Genomic DNA, 20,104 nt, shown 5'->3' with positions numbered 1-20,104 from the left:
TCCCCACCCTAGTTACTGCTGTAAAAAATAGTCCCAGTATGGATAGTTACAGACTGGAGTATTCTTGACTGTATAAGATCTGGATGGAAGGGATTTTTAATTCCATTTTTCTTGGCAGACTTTATTGCTTTACATTTTTGCAGACTTTTTTCTTTCTTTCTTTTCTCTGCTAGTGACCGGTCCCACGTCTCCATTACAATCTGTCATGCACACTCAGCTTCAACGGGCAACAGAATTGCCACACAATGGACAGCCAGTAACCTGTGCACATGTGGTCATTTCACATCCACCTACTGTAAATATGGACAGGTGAGAACATCATTGGGAGTATAAAGTGTGAAGGATTTAAAAATAATTATTTCCTGATATTCCCATGCATGTGAAGCTGGTTAAAGGTTAAACACCCCTCTCCATTGTTGGTCTGTAAGGAAACGGTTCCCACAGTGTTCTGAAGTTACCCACTTTGATCAGTTGTAGGGATTAAATTTGTAAAAATAGCATTTGTAATCTTTGCAGTATTATTTGAAAGTATAGTATCTTATTTGCCAACAAGCATTTTAGTGATGAAATTTTAATGTGGAAGGGCAATTTTTATTTGTTCTTGAGAGAGCGGCTGCCTCTCCCTCATACAGAAAATAATTTTCTTGAAATAATTGTGCATTTACAACCTTACTTCTCCTCCATGCAATATGGAGTGCCATGCTTTTAGAGTAGAGATATTGATCTATAAGCTGTTCAAGGTGTTAATAAGCTTGGATTACTTCACAACAGGGGTGAGCAATTATTTCACCTGGAGGGCCACTTAATGACTTTTGTGAGCTCTTGAGGGCTGCGAGGGTAGCAATGCCCCTTGACAAGTGCACTGCCCCCTGATTGCCATGTTGGGACCAGAAGCCCTTCCCCTAACCCTTGACCTTTGCTACCAGAAATCCCTCCCCTTGCCTCCTGGAAGTACTCCCTTTTTTGGAGGTGGGAGGGAGGGTTGCCATCTCGGAACTGGGGGGGGGGAAAACCAAATTGTATACTAAATATCAAATATCTGTTTATAAAATGTTTTAATTTTATTTCTAACAAATATTTTTGTCCTGATTTACATGTGGTTTGCATAGTATATATAGAGGTGATAGCATAATAGCTCAAAACCATCTTAGTCTTGTATATAGTGTGTGGGGTGTGGTTGGGGGGTGTTGGTGTGGGATTTGTGGGAGGGTGTGTGTGGGCTTTGAGAAGGGATGGGGGTATCCCTGCCAGCATGTGGGGTTCCCAGCACTACAAGTGGGAGCCGTGCACCATTAGGTCGGTCCAGGCCGGCTCCATGCCTCCACATGGGGCTTCCAGCACTCCAGCTGGGAGCTGCACATAGAGGCATGAAGCCAGCCTGGACCGACCCAATGGCACACAGCTCCTGAAAGGTGTGCTGGAAGCCGCAAGTGGCAGCATGGAGCCTGCCTGGCCCAATCCCTCCTGGCTGGAGTGCTGGGAGCTGCATAGTCATGCTCCATTGGACCAAGCCGGCTCCTTGCTTCTACATGGGGCCAAATAGAATGGCCTGGTGGGTCGAATCTGGCCCGTGGGCTGAATTTTGCCTGCACCTGCTTTACAAGGTAGTTGACATGAGACAGAAAATTATCTTGTTAATTAGAAACCTTTATTTCTCTATGGCAGTGGTTTTTGGAAGTTTAGCATTTGATGTTAGCAGTGCCATGTAGCCATGGGACAAGTTGTACAGTTTCTGTTGACATACGTGTGATATTTCATAGTTTCGTAGTTGGTAGGGTCGGAAGGGACCTGAGCAGATCATCAAGTCTGACCCCCTGCCATGGCAGGAAAGAGTACTGGGGTCAAACGACCCCAGCAAGCTGATTGTCTAGTGATTTGTGTTACCAGACTTAATATTAGACATTAGGGGCAAGAATAATCCATTCTCTTAAGAGAGTGTTTACTGAGCACAGCAATTTGCAATGTCAGGCAAAGAACAACAGAAAAACTCCACCTAAGCTAAAACACAGCCCAGTAAGACACAGTGGCAACAAATAAAACTTAGCCTAACTTAAAATCCAATATAATAAGCCAAAAAGAACAGAAAGCCTTCCATAATCCTGAGGGCAAGATTGTCTGCTTGCAGTCAGGTATTCAGAAAATCTTTCTGAGAGACCTGCAGGTCATCCCGGGTGGTGAGGGCAGTCCCACAGGCCTTATCCTTGCCTTGGTTTTTATAGGCAATTTGCACCTTCTCCTTCACGTTTATCATATATCCCACGTCTCTCACAACTCTGTCTCTTGTCTCTTCTTAGGGATTCCAGTCTCTCTCCCTGTTCTACTTTGAAATCTAAATGTAGCCTCCTGCCTTCTTCCCCTCCCCTGCTACCTCAGGTCACACACCTAACCTTGTCACATAGCTTCAGAATCTGTTAAAGGGCTCATACTTGTTATGGCTGTGCCAGGTCTTTGCCAAGCGAAAGCTGGTGTTACGTGGCTTGATCTGTCAGTTTATTTCAGTTTCAGTATTTGCTCTTCTCATATTTGGCTTTCTGCAAGGCAATTATCTCATTGTGTGTTCATGTTTTATACAGGTACTGCCAAAATATCAATGAAAAATCAGAATATGAGAAGCTGGCAAACAAACCATTATGGCCAGCATGCACTGCAGTATGATTGGCACTAATTAAAAGAGGAACTCGTCCTCCATCAATCTCTCCATATGCCTGTGGGATTCTTAGCCTCCTGTCATATTGACAAGGATGTTCCTGCTGAGAAAAGTTCTGGCAGTGACACTGAGCGCTGAAGCATGCTAGATGAACTGCATAAAGCCATTTTGCAATTGTATAAGGCAGCTACTAAATGCTAATTATTTCTCCATTTTAAATGCATCTTGATGATTATAATACAATATGTGCCTCCCTAATAATGACTGTCAGGTAGCATCATATTCAGTGTAGAAAGAACCTGCAAGCAGGCAGAGTGAGAAAGGAATAAATACAACCTACCAGCATCAACAGAAATAGAAGCCAGGTAGTACTATACAAAAAAAAGCAGCAACATGGAAAATGATGCTGCTGAATGACTCGGTGTCTTTAGGAAATGTCTGAAGTGGATTATATGTTAAATAAGGTTTGGCTTAGGCCAAAAAAGGTCTTGCATTTGGTTTTAGAAGGCTTTGATACAATAGCTTGAGTTCTTTTCTTTTTGCAAAGCCCGAGTAAATGGGTTTGCACAGGGAAGTATCCAACAGAATTCCTAGGGGATGGGAGCAACAACAAAGCTTCTCACTGTAGTCCACAGGTTTTAGGAGCCTTTACAGCTATTACTCTTATCTCCCAGAAAAATTAAATTTAACAGCTAATTGCTCTGCACAGTGATGCATCCACTGACTAAAGCTCTCTATGTGCACTCCCCACATACCACGTTATGCTGATTTGTGTTTGGTGACGTACAAGGATCAAACTCAACACATCTTGTACAATTTGGAACCCACCTTGCCCTCCCATTACAACTTGGGTTGTATTTTGCACCATCAGTGCTTCTTAGGAAGATGAGTAGGGGGCATGGTCAAGATTTGGCCTCTAGTAATTGCATAATTTTAAATAGTCTATGGATTGAATTTCTGGATTCAGAATGTTTGAAATCCTCCCGTTTCCCAATGGAGCCCAAGTCAAGAAGCAGGGAGTATTTAGGCTGATTTATTTATTACTGTGGTGTATGCTCCCCTACTTTAGAACTCTGCTTGCTCAGAGACCCAGACTACAGGTCTGGGTGCTGGGGCCAGGACCTAAATCCCATTTCATGTCCATGTGAACAAAGACATTGGAAAATAAAGGGGACAGGAGCCAAATAGGCAATTCATAGTTTCATAGTTGGTAGGGTCAGAAGGGACCTGAGCAGATCATCAAGTCTGACCCCCTGTCATGGGCAGGAAAGAGTGCTGGGGTCAAACGACCCTGGCAAGGCGTCTGTCTAGCCTTCTTCTGAAGACTCCTAGGGTAGGAGTGAGCACCACTTCCCTTGGAAGTTGGTTCCAGATCTAAGCTGCCCTGACTGTGAAGTAGCGCCTCCTGATATCTAGCCTGAATCCACTCTGCCAACTTATGGCCATTATTCCTTTTTACTCCCAGTAGTGCTCAGGGAAACAGGGACTCTCCCATTGCCTCCTGGTCTCCCTTGGCCACCAGATCCCCTCTCAGCCTTCTCTTGTGGAGGCTGACCAGGTTCAGGTCCCGTAGCCTGTCCTCATAGGGCCTGCCTTGCTGACCCCTGATCATACGAGTGGCCCTCCTCTGGACCCTCTCCATGTTGTCCACATCCCTCTTGAAGTGTTGAATCCCATCTTATTCTCATCCGCCAACCCCTGTAACCTGTCCAGATCCAATTGCAGCCTGTCCATCCCTTCTAGCTTGCTCACCTCTCCCTACCTCTTAGTGTCATCTGCGAATTTGAACAAGGTGCAGTTGATTCTAGTGATTCATTACTTTCTTTTGATTAGCTTTATTGCTCTCATTATCCTGCTAGGATAGTGTTAGTAGGGTGACCACCTTTTCAAAATGCAAAGATGAGGCATATGCCTGCCTCCCTCACCCCCCACAGGTGTCATGGCCTGAGCAGAACTAAGCAGAGCCCATGGAGACAGGGGAGGATGTGGGCCTGCCTGCTACAGGTCTCAGGGCTCCCCACTCTGCTGCCCTCCTCCTGAGGCCTCTGCAGGCCAGTGGGTTAAACCTGTTACAGGAAGGTGGAGAGGTTTGGTGGTGGTGCTGCTGCTGCTGCTGCCAGAAACCCGTGCTAACCATGCTGCTGTGGCAATGCACTCCCTGCCCACCATGGCAAGGCACCAGCAACAGCAGTGGCAGCATGGAGTATACACAGCAGTGGGGAGCCAGCCTCCTCCCTGCCACCCCAGACAAGCCACCTGTGACTCTGTCCCACTTCTCCAACTGGGCCCCCATTCTGGCCCTGGGCCCCATATACCACCCCAGCTGGGCAGCACCCCCAGCGCCAGCCGCCAACCCTGCCCCATTCTCTCTCTCATCATGGGGACCTTAGGCGGCCCCATTCCCAGCCCCATGCCCCATCCCACTCCCTATAGACTTACCTGCAGACAGCTGGGGGAGCTGCTCTCTGTTGCCTGGCTGTATTGCTGGCCACGTGCATGTGATGCACCCCCTGCATCCTGCTCCCCCTAGCCCCAAACATCTCCTTGCAGACCAGAACTTTGCCAGCCTGCAAGGGGAAGCCCATGATTTCCCACATTTTGCTCTTTCAAAGGACAAAATCCGCATTTTCCACAGTGAAGGGACAAAACAAAAAAAATATGGTGTCATCAATCACTTTCCATGACCATAATGTGTGTATTAATGCTCTGGTGAACCCGACTGTCATACCTAGGTATAACATATGGAAATAAAATCAGCAAGTTCATTGAATACATCTCCTGCACTGCAATGGAACATTATTGAACAGAACAGGTCTGAAAATTATCTCTGTGATAAGTATGTAGTATGACTATTACTTGAGTAACTGAGTTTTAGAAGGCAGTAAATCACTCTAGATTCATACTGTCTTTTCCACTTGTAATTTTGCTTGTTCAGAATGCATTTCTTTCAGTGTGATATCTTGATATTGACAGATCAGCTGGAATATATTCATGTAGACATTATCCAGGTTCTAATGAAGGGTATGCTAGAGTGCTGAGGGCCTTTTTTCAGTCCCAGTTAGCTCTGAGATTTTTTTCCTAAGAAGCAGAAATTTGCTTTAGGGAGAAAAGAAGTTTGGGTTGCTAATAAGAGTGAAAGTTAATCCTCGGTTCATTAGCTCACCACTGCCCCAACAACTTTGGGCACTGAACAGCAATGAAACTGAACATCCTCTAAAATGTGAGGAATATTGGGTTTCAGTTTGTGATTGTTTGTTAGACACATCTATGAACTGTATTAGGAAATTATATTTATATTTATGCTTCTAGTAATCTCAATCCAGAAAAAAACCCAAATGAGAATGGAATGTCTGTGCAGAATGACAACTTTGAAGAGATCATAAACTTACCCATTGGATCTAAAGCATCCAGATTAGATTCCTTGAACAATGATGGAAGCAATAGCCCTGGAATTCCTTTAAATCCAATTTTAGCCTTTGATGATAAGGGGACTCTATTGCCTCAGGTAGATACTGTTCAAACACATCAAACAGCAGGTAGGTTTGCTCTACATTATTAAAAAATTGTAATGTTGTAATATTGCACCTTGTAATAGACAGAAAATATGAAGTATTTAATTGATGTACATAACCAGATCGCTAATTTAAACCCCTTAGGCTGTAAGCTTTTTGGAGCATGGAACATGTCTTACTATGCGCTTGCAAAGGTGTGTGTACTTGCAGAGTACTATGGGAATTGTGTTGAATCTTAAGTTTAATTTCAGAGAGTTCCTAGTTACCCCTGCATTCATTGCCTTGTGAGGCTACATTAAAATGTTTGTGTGATGCTTTTACCTGGGAGCATGGCATAGCAAATACACAATTAGCTGCTTGAGAACTGCCAGCCTGTTCCACATCTTCAAATGTAAAACTGTGATATGCTCTTCATGGAGGGGAGGGGAGGGGAGTGGGATATAACTGCTGGCTTTGTGATTCAAATTCTGAATAACTCCCCTTATCAGGTTATTTTCTGATATTTGCTACAAAAGGTTTTGTCTGCAGCCACAGTCAGTGCAGAGCAGCAGACTTACTTTTTATCTATTGGGTATGAACAGAAGCATGAATAGTGCAAGGTAGATCAAACACAGGTGGCAACATTTTCCTCCTCAGTACACAGAAAATTTGAGCAAAAGGGTCAGTCATTGAAAGTGCTATGTAAACAGGATTTTTGGATAAATATCATTCCTGTCTGATAATCTGTTCTCCTTTTTTATTACCCTTTTATTACAGAGGTTATCTAACCATTTCTTCTGAACAACCAAAGGTGAAGTAAGCATCTCTGCAGCCAGTGGATTTCCTTCCATACTATGAAGGAGTGTTTTATTTTCTCTCCAGTTTTTCTAAAGATTTCTTGGATATCTTTTTGAAAGGACCTTAGCAAAACCAGCAGAAGAAATGATGGGGAATAGATTTGGAGTACCTTTCTATCTAATAGTTTTCACCATTAGAAATCATGCTTCATGTGCATTACTTAAAATTGCTTTTTCCAACAAGCCTCTTTATTTAGTAAATGGATACTTTCCGCATCTTTAAGACAAAGACACTGGAATCTGAAAGTAATGGGCTGGTAGGGGCAAAGGGCCTGATTTTTTTGTTTTGTTTTTTAAAGATGGGTATTTGGTTAAAAGATATAAATGTAAAAATTGGCAAAGAATCTTTTACATTTTCTGGATCTAATACTTGAAAAATAAACACCTCAGAGCCCTACAAGTAGGGCTAACATGGTGTTTCATTTAAACCTGTTGGTTTAAATGTTATTGCAGAGAACTCTAATTATGGGGGCAAAGTGTAGGCTTCTGTATCAGGTTCTTGTAAATGTAACGTGACATGGACATTCTGTAAATTCAGATGTCATTATGCTCTTCTTACCTTTTCTTTGGGGGAAAAAAAAGAAACAAAATGGAGCAGGTTTTAAAATGTGAAAATTTGAGAGCGTTATTTTTTCATGGACACAAGGAAAACCTGTTGTTCTCCTAGATGATGTATTTATGGATTTTGTTCAGTAAACAAAAATGAATAATTTAATTGAATAAATTAGAAAAATGTAATAAAATGATATTGCAAACTTGATTTTATTAGTTATATTCATGTTCACTCCACTGTAAAAGGTACACATGCACACACGATTCCAACTCCTGTGGAATGCTGCTGTTCCCAACAATGGAGGGAGTTTTCTTTGCCTTACCAGATGATGAAGATGGTGTGAGAACTCGATTGTAGGAGAAGATCCAAGAGCTTCTTGGTTTTGCTCGTTTCAGAGCAAACAGAAAATAATGGGTCAGTTGCTGCTTTATTTGTTTGTTTAATGTGCATTTTTAAAATGCAGTACATTTTACTGTAGGATAGTGACTAGAATCTTAACATTCCTCTTTATCCCACCGACACCAGTTTCACTTTCATCATCCCACCCATGTCACTTTTGCTGCTGCTGAGCATGACTAAAATTCTGGACCTTTTGTGTTTATGAACGGTGCTCTGATCAGTAGAAATTACTACTTATTCATTGTTCTTGAGAGATCCTACCAGGTCTTGATGCAGTATTCACTGAAGTCAATGGGGCAAATTCACAGCTGGTGTCAACTGAGGAGTTACAATTGTTCACACCAGTTGAGGATCTGCCCCAGGAAGATTCTTTTGATGAACTCCACTGGGCACTGGATCAGGCATATCAGGAGCAAAAGTGCAGAAAATCTATTAAAAGAGAAACTGTTTTAGTAAGAATGTTTTAATGGGCTGACTTAATACAGCTGCAAGATGTGTGTCTTACTATAAAGGAGATGGATTTAAGTCCTGGGGAGTTCACTTACCTGCCAGATCATAAAGCCATTCAGTCAGAATGTTTCAGTAATAGTTTGTGCTATAACAAAATTAATTGGGTTCCTTTTCCGCTTTCTTCACAGGTCTCCATGTATATAAATATTATACTTAAACACATGTAGTTTCTTTGAATCTATATAGCATGTAAGAACTAAATAAAATTTGTTTGAAATATTTATACTTTTTTATATTTTTGGTTGTCATGTTACGTTAGTTTGAACCAGGGACCAATTTGTTACAGCTACTCTCAGCCTCTAATCCAAATGTGGCCAACCTGCAGTACACATGCCACAAGTGGCACAGGCAAGCTCTGTGTATAGATTGGGGAGCACAGTGGCAAATAGGGCAGGGAACAGAAAGCAGAATAGCAGATAAGACAGGGAGCACAGGGCAAGAAGCAGAGTAACAGATGAGGCAGGGGAAATGGCATTTAGAGAGGGCACAAGGTTTAATTTTGACATGCCTGCCAGAAACGTTGGCTCCCACTGCTCTAATCTTTTTGTTAGGCAAATAGTATGGGATCATTTACAACTAGGATTGGGCTGAGGAGTTGGTATGCAGAACTAGATTCAAATTAAGTTTAAGGATATAGGATTACACTTTGAGATATTATAAATTGTTCTCATTTGATTTTAAACCAAACCCCTTGATTCATCACTGAAGTCAATATGACTTAAGAAAGTGCATTACATAAAGGACTTTCATAAGTCCTTTGTTGAACTGGGACACTTTTCCTTTTGTGGTTTGAAATTTAATCCAAACAATAGGTGGTGTGTTCAGATTTAGGGATTTGAATTAGTATTCTAAAAAAATTCAAAGGAGCTGAGATTCAAAGTACTGGTTTTGCCCCATCTGTATTTACAAGAGGATTTTGAATTGAAAGAAAAAAGTAACTTTTGATCTCCTTTCAAGGGTAGTGGGGTGGGGGTGGCTGTTAAGAGGTGTAAGTGATCATGGTATTTAATAGTGTCAGCTTCATAACTGCTGCCATCGCTAGTTCAACCATCTGCACAGTCAGATGCTGTGTGACTAATTCAGTAGGACAGATCTAGGAATTGTAAAAGCCTCACTTAAATTGTTAGAAAGTGTAGAGTCATAATCTTTCATAGCAACTAGATTATTGTGGATTAAACAGATTCACCTTATTGCTTTAATTAAGTCTCACAGCACAAAAATGAAGTTCTCACATAAGTGCTCTTTAGCAATTTTGTCCATTACGTTAATCATTGCATCACCAAAGCAGGGCTATTCATCATTAAATTTTAGTTTATCTTACATTTTCTGTCTTCTGCTCATCATCTCATTCCCATTGGGCAATGTCCCTTTTTCCTTTCTGCCAGAGGTATATATGATGATTACGATCAGCTAAAACTACTAATACTATAGGAAGCACCAGAAGAACTGCTTTTAATGTGAGTACTTCTTTCTTGTTCCTAACATAGTTTCATAGACATTAGGGCTGGAAGGGACTTCAGAAGATCGAGTCCAGCCCCCTGCCCCAGGGGCAGGAAGTCAACAGGGATCATAGGATCCCAGCAAGGTAAACATCCAAGAACATATTGTCCTGTGTCCTACAGTAGCAAAGCCTTGTTTCTGCAATTAATATAAGTTCACCTGAAGGATAGTTCATTGATCTAAGGTTTGAAATCCAATTCTCCCTGGAATTACTTACTCAATTTGTGACCATGCCATTTCAGCACTTCATGCTACATCTGCTAATAAATTTAATACTCTGTAGTTAGGTGTTTTGGCATCTTGCAATATGAGAATTTTAAAAACAAGTTCCTGAATATTGTGTGTGGAAATGGAAATTTTTCTTCACTTTACATAAGCCTGGGTGTCCAAACATGGCTCCTGTTTTCCCTGCTTAACACTTTTTTTTATTTTTCTATAAGAAGATTTGAGTAAGCTGTGTCTTAGCTACTAATTGCCAGAAAGATTCTACTGTTATAAGGAACCAATTAGTAACAATAAAAAGAGCCTAGAGGAAGATTTTTCTAAGGCGCCATGCTGCTACCACAGCAGTTGCTGAGCACTTCGTTTCCATGCTTTTCCAAATATCGCCCCCACATCCCCCCCATGTTCATTTTGCATCTCATTGCCAAAGACTCCTACATCTCTATAGACTGAAAGGTTTTGACAACCAATGGCCTAATCCCAGGCTGGGGGGCAGAGGGGAGGGGGAGCAAGTCTCAGCAATGCTTGCACAAATCAGTAGGTTTGGGAGGTATATGGCCCTCCTGGAACCAGGTCCTTGCCAGCATACATACTTCATACCTTTCTCTTAAACTGAGAAAGTGCTGGGTTCTCTAAGTTCTTGTATAACCAAAAGCAGGTACTAGACCTTTAGATGGATGAGTAAATAATGCCCCACAGAAAATAAATTTCAAGATGGACAAAAGTATTGGTCCTCTTCTCTCCTTCAGAGCCTGGAAGAATAGCAACCAGTTCTGCAAAATGTCTGAGATTCAGGGAAGTGAAGCCAAGAGTTAAGGAAGAACATGTTCATTCTTCTGGGGAAAGATTTCCCTCCCAGTGGTCCACCAACCTTCTTGGACTTCATAGAATCATAGAAGTAGGGTTGGAAGGGACCTTGTAGATCTTCAAGTCTGACCCCCTGCCTGGGCAGGAGAAAAAACTGGGCTCAAATGATCCCAGCTAGGTAGGCATCAAGCCTCCTCTTAAAGACCCCCAGGGTAGGAGCCAGCACCACTTCCCTTGGAAGTTGGTTCCAGATCCTAGCCGCCCTGACCGTGAAGTAGTTCTTACGGATTTCTAATCTAAACCTCCTCTCTGACAACTTGTGGCCGTTATTCCTTGTTATGCCAGGGGGCGCTAGGGGAAACAAGGTCTCTCCCAGACCCTTCTGGTCCCCCCTAGTGAGTTTATAGATAGTCACCAGGTCCCCCCTCAGCCTTCTCTTGTGAAGGCTGAACAGGTTCAGGTCCTGCAGTCTCTCATTGTAGGGTCTGCCCTGTTGTCCCTGGATCATGCGGGTGGCCCTCCTCTGGATCCTCTCAATGTTGTCCACGTCTCTCCTGAAGTGGGGCACACAAAACTGGACACAGTACTGCAGCTGTGGCCTGACCAGTGTTGCAAAGAGGGGGAGGATCATCTCCTTGATCCTAGAGATGCACTGTGGATGCACGACAAGGTCCGGTTAGCCCTGCCAACCGTGACCTTGTGTTGTCGGCCCATGTTCATCTTGGAGTCAGTAATGACTCCAAGATGCCTTTCTGCCTCCGTGCTCTCAAGAAGGGAGTTTCCCATCTTATAAGTGTGCTGTTGGTTACTACTGCCCAAGTGCAGCGCCCTCCACTTGTCAGTATTGACTTGTGGCATCTCTCATTGGACTTGAGGCACCCCTCCATCGTAACTTTTGTGAACTGAGCGGTGCCAAGTTTCAAAAACTAATTTATATGTTACAGTGCTTACCTACTTGGAAAATGACCGGGCAGCAACACAGGGATGCAATCAGGCACCCGGGGCAGAGGGCAGTGGACATTTGTTTGCCGCTGCAATCACTCTTGTAATTACACAACTGCCAACAGCAGACACTTTTTTGCCCTGTTCTGCTCCATGAGTTAATACCCAGGTGGTTGCCCCATTTGCTTCTCCTCAGTTATGGCACAGGGGCCAGGCATTGGCAGAGGCATCAACAAGCCTGAACCTGCACTGACCAGCTTATCGCCTCATACCTTGCTTATCTCTTCACAACTCACAGAACCCTTCAAAGGACCTTGTGGCACCTCAGGTTGCTGTGGCACCGTGGTTGAGAATCAGTGCTCTGGCCCCTGTCCATGGGAGTGTATGAACCCACTGGTATTCTACTTGTGACCCAAACTGCATTCACTGAGCAAAGCAGCTTGTCTTGCTTCTGTTCACACATCTGGGAAATGTATCTAGATTTACTAAGGTGGTGTTGGTCCTTATTGGAGGGCAACACACTTCTGAAATCAATGGTTTATTGTTATTTACATAGTACAATAGAAGATGCTTCCAGGACAAGTAGATCTACAATCCAGCTTAACAATGGAGGACAACCAAAGAGCATAGAAGGTCTAGGATTACACTAGCAAGACTGCAAGATACTTTCTTATGTGCATTCTTTCATAGGGGTCTTTTTTTGCACGGGGGAGAGAAGAGTTTGCATTTTTAATATGTTAATACAATTTGGGAGATTAAAGGTCTTCAAGAGTTTGCAGTTTGGAGGTTGGAACTACAAGGTGCTAACAATGGGTGCAAGGAAACAGTCAGACCGTGGGGTGGGAGCATCATCCCTGGACTACTGCTAGAGACTGAAATATGACAATTTGCACTTTCCCTTTTCAGCTTGATCCACCCTTGACATACATAAATATAATGCAATGGGGTGCCTCACACCACGCTTCCATGACCATATTCTCTGGCTTCTTTCCAGAATTCTGTGGAGTGCAGAATTACTAAAGGTGAAAGACTGGACTGGACTTACCTATCTCACATCTGGGCAATTTCAGGACCCTTCCCCCTGCCCTGTAGACTGAGGCGCAAACTTTACAAGGGGACCCTACAAAACTGCCAGAAAGACTCCCTGCACCCATAGTATTCATCAAGGGGACTTAGAATGATAGTTGCTGTTCTCTCTGCACCAGTTCTGCTGGCAAAGAGAGCCCTGGAGCAATGATGACTCAGGTTCAGAGTCTTCAGGATTTGGTCCAAAACCCATTCTAAAGAGCCAAGTCATCGACCACTGCATAGAAGCACTGTTCAAACTCTAGCTGGCACTGAACAAAGACAAGTAACTATACCGCATTCTCTTTATGTAAAATAATAGGGCAGCATGAACTCTAGTCTGAAAGAAGACCAGACCCTGTGTATATTCTTCTCAAAGCTTCCATGGGCTGACTAACAAAGGGGTTAAATGTCCATGTGGCTGATAACCACCCTTAGAAGCTTTTGTGTTTCTTCTGTCTGTTGATGGATCCTCTCAAGATGCTCCATCAGTTGACTTTGCCTGATGGCTGATGAAAGTTCTGGATCTAAGAACAAAGGAAAACCAGTGTGTGATTATCCAGCCCACACAAATGAAGTGTCCTGCCCAAATACATGCTCTTCCTATTAAATGTCTATAGAATTTAGTTATTCTTTCCACAATAAACAGGATTATGCCTTACTATGTTATCCATGATACACATATGCTATAATCTCCAGGAAATGTACACAACATTCTGTTACCACAAAAAGGAAAACAATGACTATCCCCACATTTAGAGCTTCACCTTCACAGGAGGGTATGTCACTTATCTTCCCCAATCAATTCACCCCAGAGCTCAAAAGGTTGAGTGCAATGCTACGATTAATCATCTACCACTACAGAATGATACAGGTAGGCCATGAAACTGACTCAGAGCACATGTATATGTGATGTATTTATTTATTATTTTGGATGCATTCTTTCATCTGATGTCTAGTTTTCCATACAAAAATACTATAACAGTTTTAAAGGACATAATTGAATTGAGTAGTCCTAGGAGATGGGCTCTACCAATTTCCTTTTCATTTGGTTTGATAGCTCTGCTCAGTCAGATTTTTATATTGCTATCTTTCAGAGGATGATACATCATATAGATTTTTAAATATATTTTATTGTCCTCATGTTATGAACTAGATAGCTTTCCACAAATGGGAAAACATTGTGTAGAAAGGTTCATTGATACTAAATCAGATTAAATTTTAGGCCTGTCAACCTTATACAATGCCCCCCCATGGACAAAGGAGATTTGATAAGTCTTTCCATCTTCATGGAAATTATGAAAAGTATGATGATTGACTATTCTCTGTCACTCTAGGTAACCAGACTAGGAGCAATTGCCCCAAACTGCAGCAGAAGAAATTTTAGGTTGGAAAGTAATAAGAAATTTCTGACTATAAGGCTGGTCAACCAGTGGAACAGGCTGCCTGGAGAAGTTGAGGAACCTCTACCCCTGGAAATAGTTTCATAGTTAGTAAGGTCAGAAGGGACCTGAGCAGATCATCAAGTCTGACCCCCTGCCATGGCAGGAAAGAGTACTGGGGTCAAATGACCTCAGCAAGGTGATTCTCAAGCCTTGTCTTAAAGATCCTCAGCTTAGGAGCCAGCACCACTTCTCTTGGAAGTTAGTTCCAGCTCCTAGCTGCCCTGACCGTGAAGTAGCGCCTCCTGATGTCTAATCTGAATTTACCCTCTGCCAGCTTGTGACCATTATTCCTCATCATTCCTGGTGGTGCTTAGGGGAACAGGGACTCCCCCCAGTGCCTGCTGGTCCCCTCTGACTAGTTTGTCACAGGCCACTAGATCCCACCTCAGCCTTCTCTTGTGGAGGCTGAACAGGTTCAGGTCCCATAGCCTCCACTCGTAGGGCCTGCCCTGCTGCCCCCTGATCATACAAGTGGCCCTCCTCTGGACCCTCTCCATGCTGTCCACATCCCTCTTGAAGTGTGGTGCCCAGAACTGGATGCAGTACTCCAGCTGCAGCCCGACCAGTGCTACAGAGAGGGGGAGCATCACCTCCTTAGACCTGCTTGAAATGCATCTGTGGATGCATGACAAGGTACAGTTGGTTTTCCTGACTGCATCCCCACACTGCCGGCCCATGTTCATCTTGGCATCAATGATGACTCCAAGATCCTTTTCTGCCTCTGCACTGATGAGAAGGGAGTTCCCCAACCTGTAGGTATGCTGCTGGTTCTTCCTCCCCAGGTGCATCGCCTTGCACTTGGCAGTATTGAATCCCATCCTAATCTCGTCCACCCACCCCTGTAACCTGTCTAGGTCCAATTGCAGCCTATTCCTCCCTTCTAGCGTGCCCACGTCCCCCCACATCTTACTGTCATCAGCAAAGCTGAACAGGGTGCTTTTAACCCTGATGAAGATGTTGAACAGTGCGGGCCCGAGGACCGAGCCCTGGGGAACCCCACTGCCCACATCCCTCCAGGTCGAAAATGACCCGTTCACCACCACTCTCTTGGTGCGGCCCTCCAGCCAGTTGGTGACCCATTTGACTGTGTAGGTGTTAACACCACAGTCCCCCAGTTTCTTAATGAGAACAGGGTGAGAGACAGTGTCGAAGGCCTTCCGAAAGTCCAGGAAGACTATGTCCACTGCTACCCCTGCATCTAAGGATTTTGCGACCTGGCCATAGAAGGCCACCAGGTTGGTCTGACAGGACCTGCCTCTAATGAACCTGTGTTGGTTGCCCCTAAGCATAATCTCCCCCACTGGCCCCTCATGGACATGTGCCAGAATAATTCTCTCAAAAAGCTTACCCAGGATTGAGGTAAGACTAACTGGCCTATAGTTTCCCGGGTCCTCCTTCCTCCCCTTTTTGAAGATGGGAACCACACTGGTCCTCTTCCAGTCCTCTGGAACCACACCAGAGCACCATGAGTGCTTGTACAACTGTGCCAGGGGTCCCGCAATGACCTCAGCTAATTCCCTCAAGACTCTGGGGTGGAGATCATCCGGACCAGCTGATTTAAATACATCCAGACGCTCCAGAAGTTCCTTGACTAGATCCTCCCTGACCCATGGCCTAGGTGTGCCTCCCCTGGGGCCTGAGGGGAGCCCAGTGTGGGGGCTGATCTGGTCCCTGCTCAGCAAAATGGAGGCAAAGAAGTCGTTAAATAGGTTAGCTTTGTTGTCTGGCGTGACGACCAAATTTTCTAGCATGTCTTCGCAGGGGCCCCACATTACCTGGTACCTTCTTTTTGCCCCCTATGTATTTAAAAAAGGACTTCTTGTTGTCCTTGATCCAGGAAGCTAGTCCCAGTTCCATCTCCGCTTTGGCCTTCCTGACTGCCTCCCTGCATCCCCAAGCAACCGCAGTATAATCCTCCCTGGTGATGGCCCCTCCTTTCCATTTTCAAAACCAAGTTAGACAGAACTTTGATTGAAATGATTCAGTCAGAGATGATCTCACTCTGAGCAGAGGCTGACCTAATTGAGGTCCCTTCCAGCCCTACTGCCCTATGATCCTATGTAAAAGACAAAAATGTGATAAGGACAAATCATTATGCATTCCTCCACCTCTTATATAAAGACAATTTAAGCAAGGAAGCACTAGCAAGAAGGTAACTGGTGTGTGATCTTTGTACATGTTTTATAGGAGTTACGTAGGTAGTAGCAGATGTTCATTTCTAATGACTGCCATCCATGCCTCTATTTGCTCATTTGTTTAATCAAACCAGCATTTGTTTTGGACATGGATTTTGAACTTTGCCCAGTACTGCCTCATTTCATCCCACAAGCAGCTTTGTCACACAAAGAGCACACCCACATCCATGTAATATTAAATAAAGTTGTATAATTGGCCTTCTATGTCTCTTCATCAGGAACAACTCATGATAAAGCCTTTTCATTTTCAAACACTCAAATGCCATCATCTTTAATCTGTGAAAAATATTCTTTTTGGTTAACTAATTGTGTCTTAAAAGAGCCAAGGTGATTGCTACCCCTGGATACACCCTTCTTAGGTGAAGAGAGTCAGGGAAAATTACATACCTCTTCCAGTGATGAGGACTGCATATGAAATTTTTGATCTAATGCAGCAAATGTAGCGTGTTGACATAAACAGTCAAGATTTAGCTGTGCCTTATATCCTATGTACTGGTACTGAGGACTGAGGGATCATGGGACATACCTTGCTGTAATTTGCAGACGGTGGAAATGCCCAGCTGCTGAAAGCGAATCTCTTGGTGGGTGAGAAAATTCATTAGGTAGTACTGAATCTCTGTAATGTGGTATTTCAGCAGAGACCTCACCTTTTCTACAACAAAGGGCAAGGGACCAGAAGAACAAAGGGAAACAATTAAAACATTTGTTTGTAATTGATTTTGTAGGGCAATGTCTGAAACCAAGCTAAGCATGTGATGCCATTTCAAAATGTTATCATTACTGGCTCAGTGCTCCTTTTCCCAGTACATGCTCTATTCTAACTGGACAATAAAAGGGCCTCCTCATGTTATGAACCATCACTGTCATGGATATTTCAGCTAAATTGCATGCATGATTTCTGCTGAAAAAGTTGCTGCAATGGGAGGGTAATAGTTATGTGAAGCATGTGCTGGTTCATGGACATCTTAGACTATGGATTAGCCCTTCATACTGCCCCATCTAGTTCATAAATATGTAAATATGTCAAAAGCTCTATGCAGGATTTGTGCCTTCAGGCAGCCGAACACCAAATAAAGATTTTTTCTCTGTTTTAAGATGTCTGATGCAAGGATTGAAGTAGGTTTGAGTTTTCCCTTGTTAGATCATTTCAGTCCTAATTCCTCTTGAGTCAGAGTGGGAAAGAATTTGAAATGTAGCTCCCCCTTTCCTTGGAGAGTGGTGTCAAGGAAAGATGCAGACTCCTGCATTTCTATTGACTGCAAATATACTTTTTACTTGGTAAACTGAAAGGATCTAAGGATCATTGAGCAACTGCACTGGGTACAGAGATACTTAGTATCTCAGCTGCTAATGTAATATTTCTTTCGTTATCTCTAACAGGAATTCAGAGATTTCTGGCTGAATTCTCAAAGTTCTACTTTCCCAAGGGCTCCAAATCATTTATTAAAGACTAAGGATGAGAAAACTAGCTGTTTTTCAGCGGGTGCATCTGAAATCAACCCAGGTGGAACTTCTTGCTTTGAAAGTTTGCAACCTCTTTTACCTGTTAAAGGTCAATACAACCATATGGCTTGGACTAAAATATTCAGTCTGGTGAAGTAGGGAGAATGATCATGTTTGTGATCTGAAATGTGCTCAAAATAGGTTCCTTTATATTCCACGTGGTGAGAAATGTGTTTTATACCCACCCACCTCTTTGTCTATCCTGTTTAAGGACTTTCATCACATTGCTAGATGGCTAAAGCACAAGACTAAGCACTAGAACAGAGATAGACAAAATACAGCCTGCAGGCTGGATTTGGCCCACCAGTTGATTGTATCCTGCCTACAGCTGATCCCACAGTGTTCTGCATGGGGCTGAGCCCTGCCTGGAGCATCCTGTGCTGTGCTCCTGCCTGTATCCACCCCATGTCAGCCAACAGCACTATCCCAGCCCCAACCAGTGCACACAGCTTCCCAGCAGGATTGCTCCAGCTGCTGCTGCAGCCACCAAAGCACTCCAGGCAGCAGGTAGTGTGGGAGAGTGGAGGCCACCGTGAGGGTGTGTGTCAGGCACAATGTGCCCAGCTGGGCAGCTCCTGCCTCAGTATAGGGGGCTCCAGCTTCCAGCTGCCTTCCACCTACTCTGCCCACCCAGCATGATGAGTAGCCAGCTGCAGGTGGCTGGATGGGCAGATTGCAGCCTTGCCAGGAAGCTATGGCTGGTGCAGGCAAGAGCAGGCTGCCCTGGGTGGGATTGGCCAGGGCTTAGTTCTATGAGAAGCACCACAAAGGTAGCCCAGGTCAGATGGGATGGGAAGCAAACCACATCTGCGCTGCCCAGGCAAGCTCTGCTGCATGCACCCCTTGGCCCCCTGCTTCCTTCCTCCCTCCCCTCACCCTCAGCTGGCTCCCAGGACCTAATGTACAGGCAGCCCCCTACACACATGGTCACCCCTGCCACACACACAATATACATGAGTAAGACTTTATTTTGAGCTTCTATGTCTCTATAGACACTACTAAAAAAAAACCCCAAAACAAATCAGGACAAAAATTATTTTTTGAAATAAAATTAATATATGTTACAGTAGATGTTTGATTTTTTAATATGTGATTTGTTTTTTATCTACAGTTTGTTAAAATTATATATTCTGAAAGATTTTATGTGTGCAGGCTTTGGCAGCTCACCAAAACTTGTTAAGTGTCCCACCAGCTGAAATAATTGCCCACCCCTGCATTAGACTCTCAGCTGGTATACACTAGGATAGTCCTGTAAATTAAACATAGGAATCAGTATGATGAGTTGTAGCTCTAGCTCTGCCTTGGCTTCTCTATTTCAGCAAATCAAGTTCTCTAAGCTGAAGTGCCCTTATCTGTAAAATGGGAGCAGCAATACTCTCATGTCTTCATAAAGTGATGGGAGGCTACGTTATACTGATGACGTGTTTCTGAGATAAGATGAAAGATGCTATAGAAATACTAATCTCTCTTTGGTGACTGAAGGCTGAAAAGACTCAGACTTGACATTTCACTTTCAGTGCATCTATGAATGTGTTGAAAATGCAATTAAATTCCATTCATAGCACTTACCATGACATACCACATGCTGGATAATGGACGCAGCTTGAAATGAGGGCTCTGTATGTTGCAGTTGGCCAGCTAGTTTCACTAAGCATTTTATTAGGGATTCATCCATCCACTGTACCATGTGTAAGACAGATCCTTCTGGGAGATAGGAAGGGATAAAAAGGCTGAATGACAGAGCAGGCAAAAAGCCATAGAGTCAGATCTTATTGCACTTACTAGGCAACTAAGTGTGAGCCTACTCCATGCAGCTTGAGTCTCTGAAAAAGTGTACACAAATGGTGGTTGGCTCCCCTTCCTGTTATTTGTGACAGTCTTCACAGTAAAGTGATGGTGTGTTACAAAAGTAGGTGTGATGACTTTTTTTTCCCCAGGGCCTCAGCTACCAGGTCCACTCAGGCACCT

At 43.6% G+C, this 20,104-nt stretch overlaps 2 protein-coding genes across 9 annotated transcripts in view; one reads left to right on the top strand and one right to left on the bottom strand.

Moving 5' to 3' along the window:
- Positions 1–7,052, top strand: part of MAP7 (microtubule associated protein 7) — a 182,771-nt gene extending 175,719 nt beyond the window's left edge. For all 4 annotated transcript variants that reach the window (XM_090040020.1, XM_090040005.1, XM_090039993.1 and 1 more), the window contains exons 16-18: positions 174–309; positions 5,957–6,183; positions 6,916–7,052. In XM_090040020.1, coding sequence (XP_089896146.1) covers positions 174–309; positions 5,957–6,183; positions 6,916–6,926 — 374 coding nt within the window. In that variant the 3' untranslated portion in view covers positions 6,927–7,052. The remainder of the gene's footprint in view (positions 1–173; positions 310–5,956; positions 6,184–6,915) is intronic.
- A 1,188-nt stretch (positions 7,053–8,240) lies between these two features.
- LOC149873168 (uncharacterized) overlaps positions 8,241–20,104 on the bottom strand; it is a 70,887-nt gene continuing 59,023 nt past the window's right edge. For 2 of the 5 annotated variants that reach the window (XM_090040032.1, XM_090040057.1), the window contains 4 exons: positions 19,706–19,840; positions 17,160–17,285; positions 13,426–13,520; positions 8,241–8,376 (listed from right to left, as the gene is read on the bottom strand). In XM_090040032.1, coding sequence (XP_089896158.1) covers positions 8,284–8,376; positions 13,426–13,520; positions 17,160–17,285; positions 19,706–19,840 — 449 coding nt within the window. In that variant the 3' untranslated portion in view covers positions 8,241–8,283. Of the gene's footprint in view, positions 8,377–11,367; positions 13,521–17,159; positions 17,286–19,705; positions 19,841–20,104 lie in introns of those variants that run through there. The other 3 variants (XM_090040041.1, XM_090040048.1, XR_016441443.1) reach the window with 3 other exon arrangements.

This window comes from Crocodylus siamensis, chromosome 1 (assembly GCF_052110815.1).
Source record: "Crocodylus siamensis isolate JL-2025a chromosome 1, ASM5211081v1, whole genome shotgun sequence".
Taxonomy (NCBI): Eukaryota; Metazoa; Chordata; order Crocodylia; family Crocodylidae; genus Crocodylus; species Crocodylus siamensis.
This window is presented reverse-complemented; position numbering and strand designations above follow the sequence as displayed.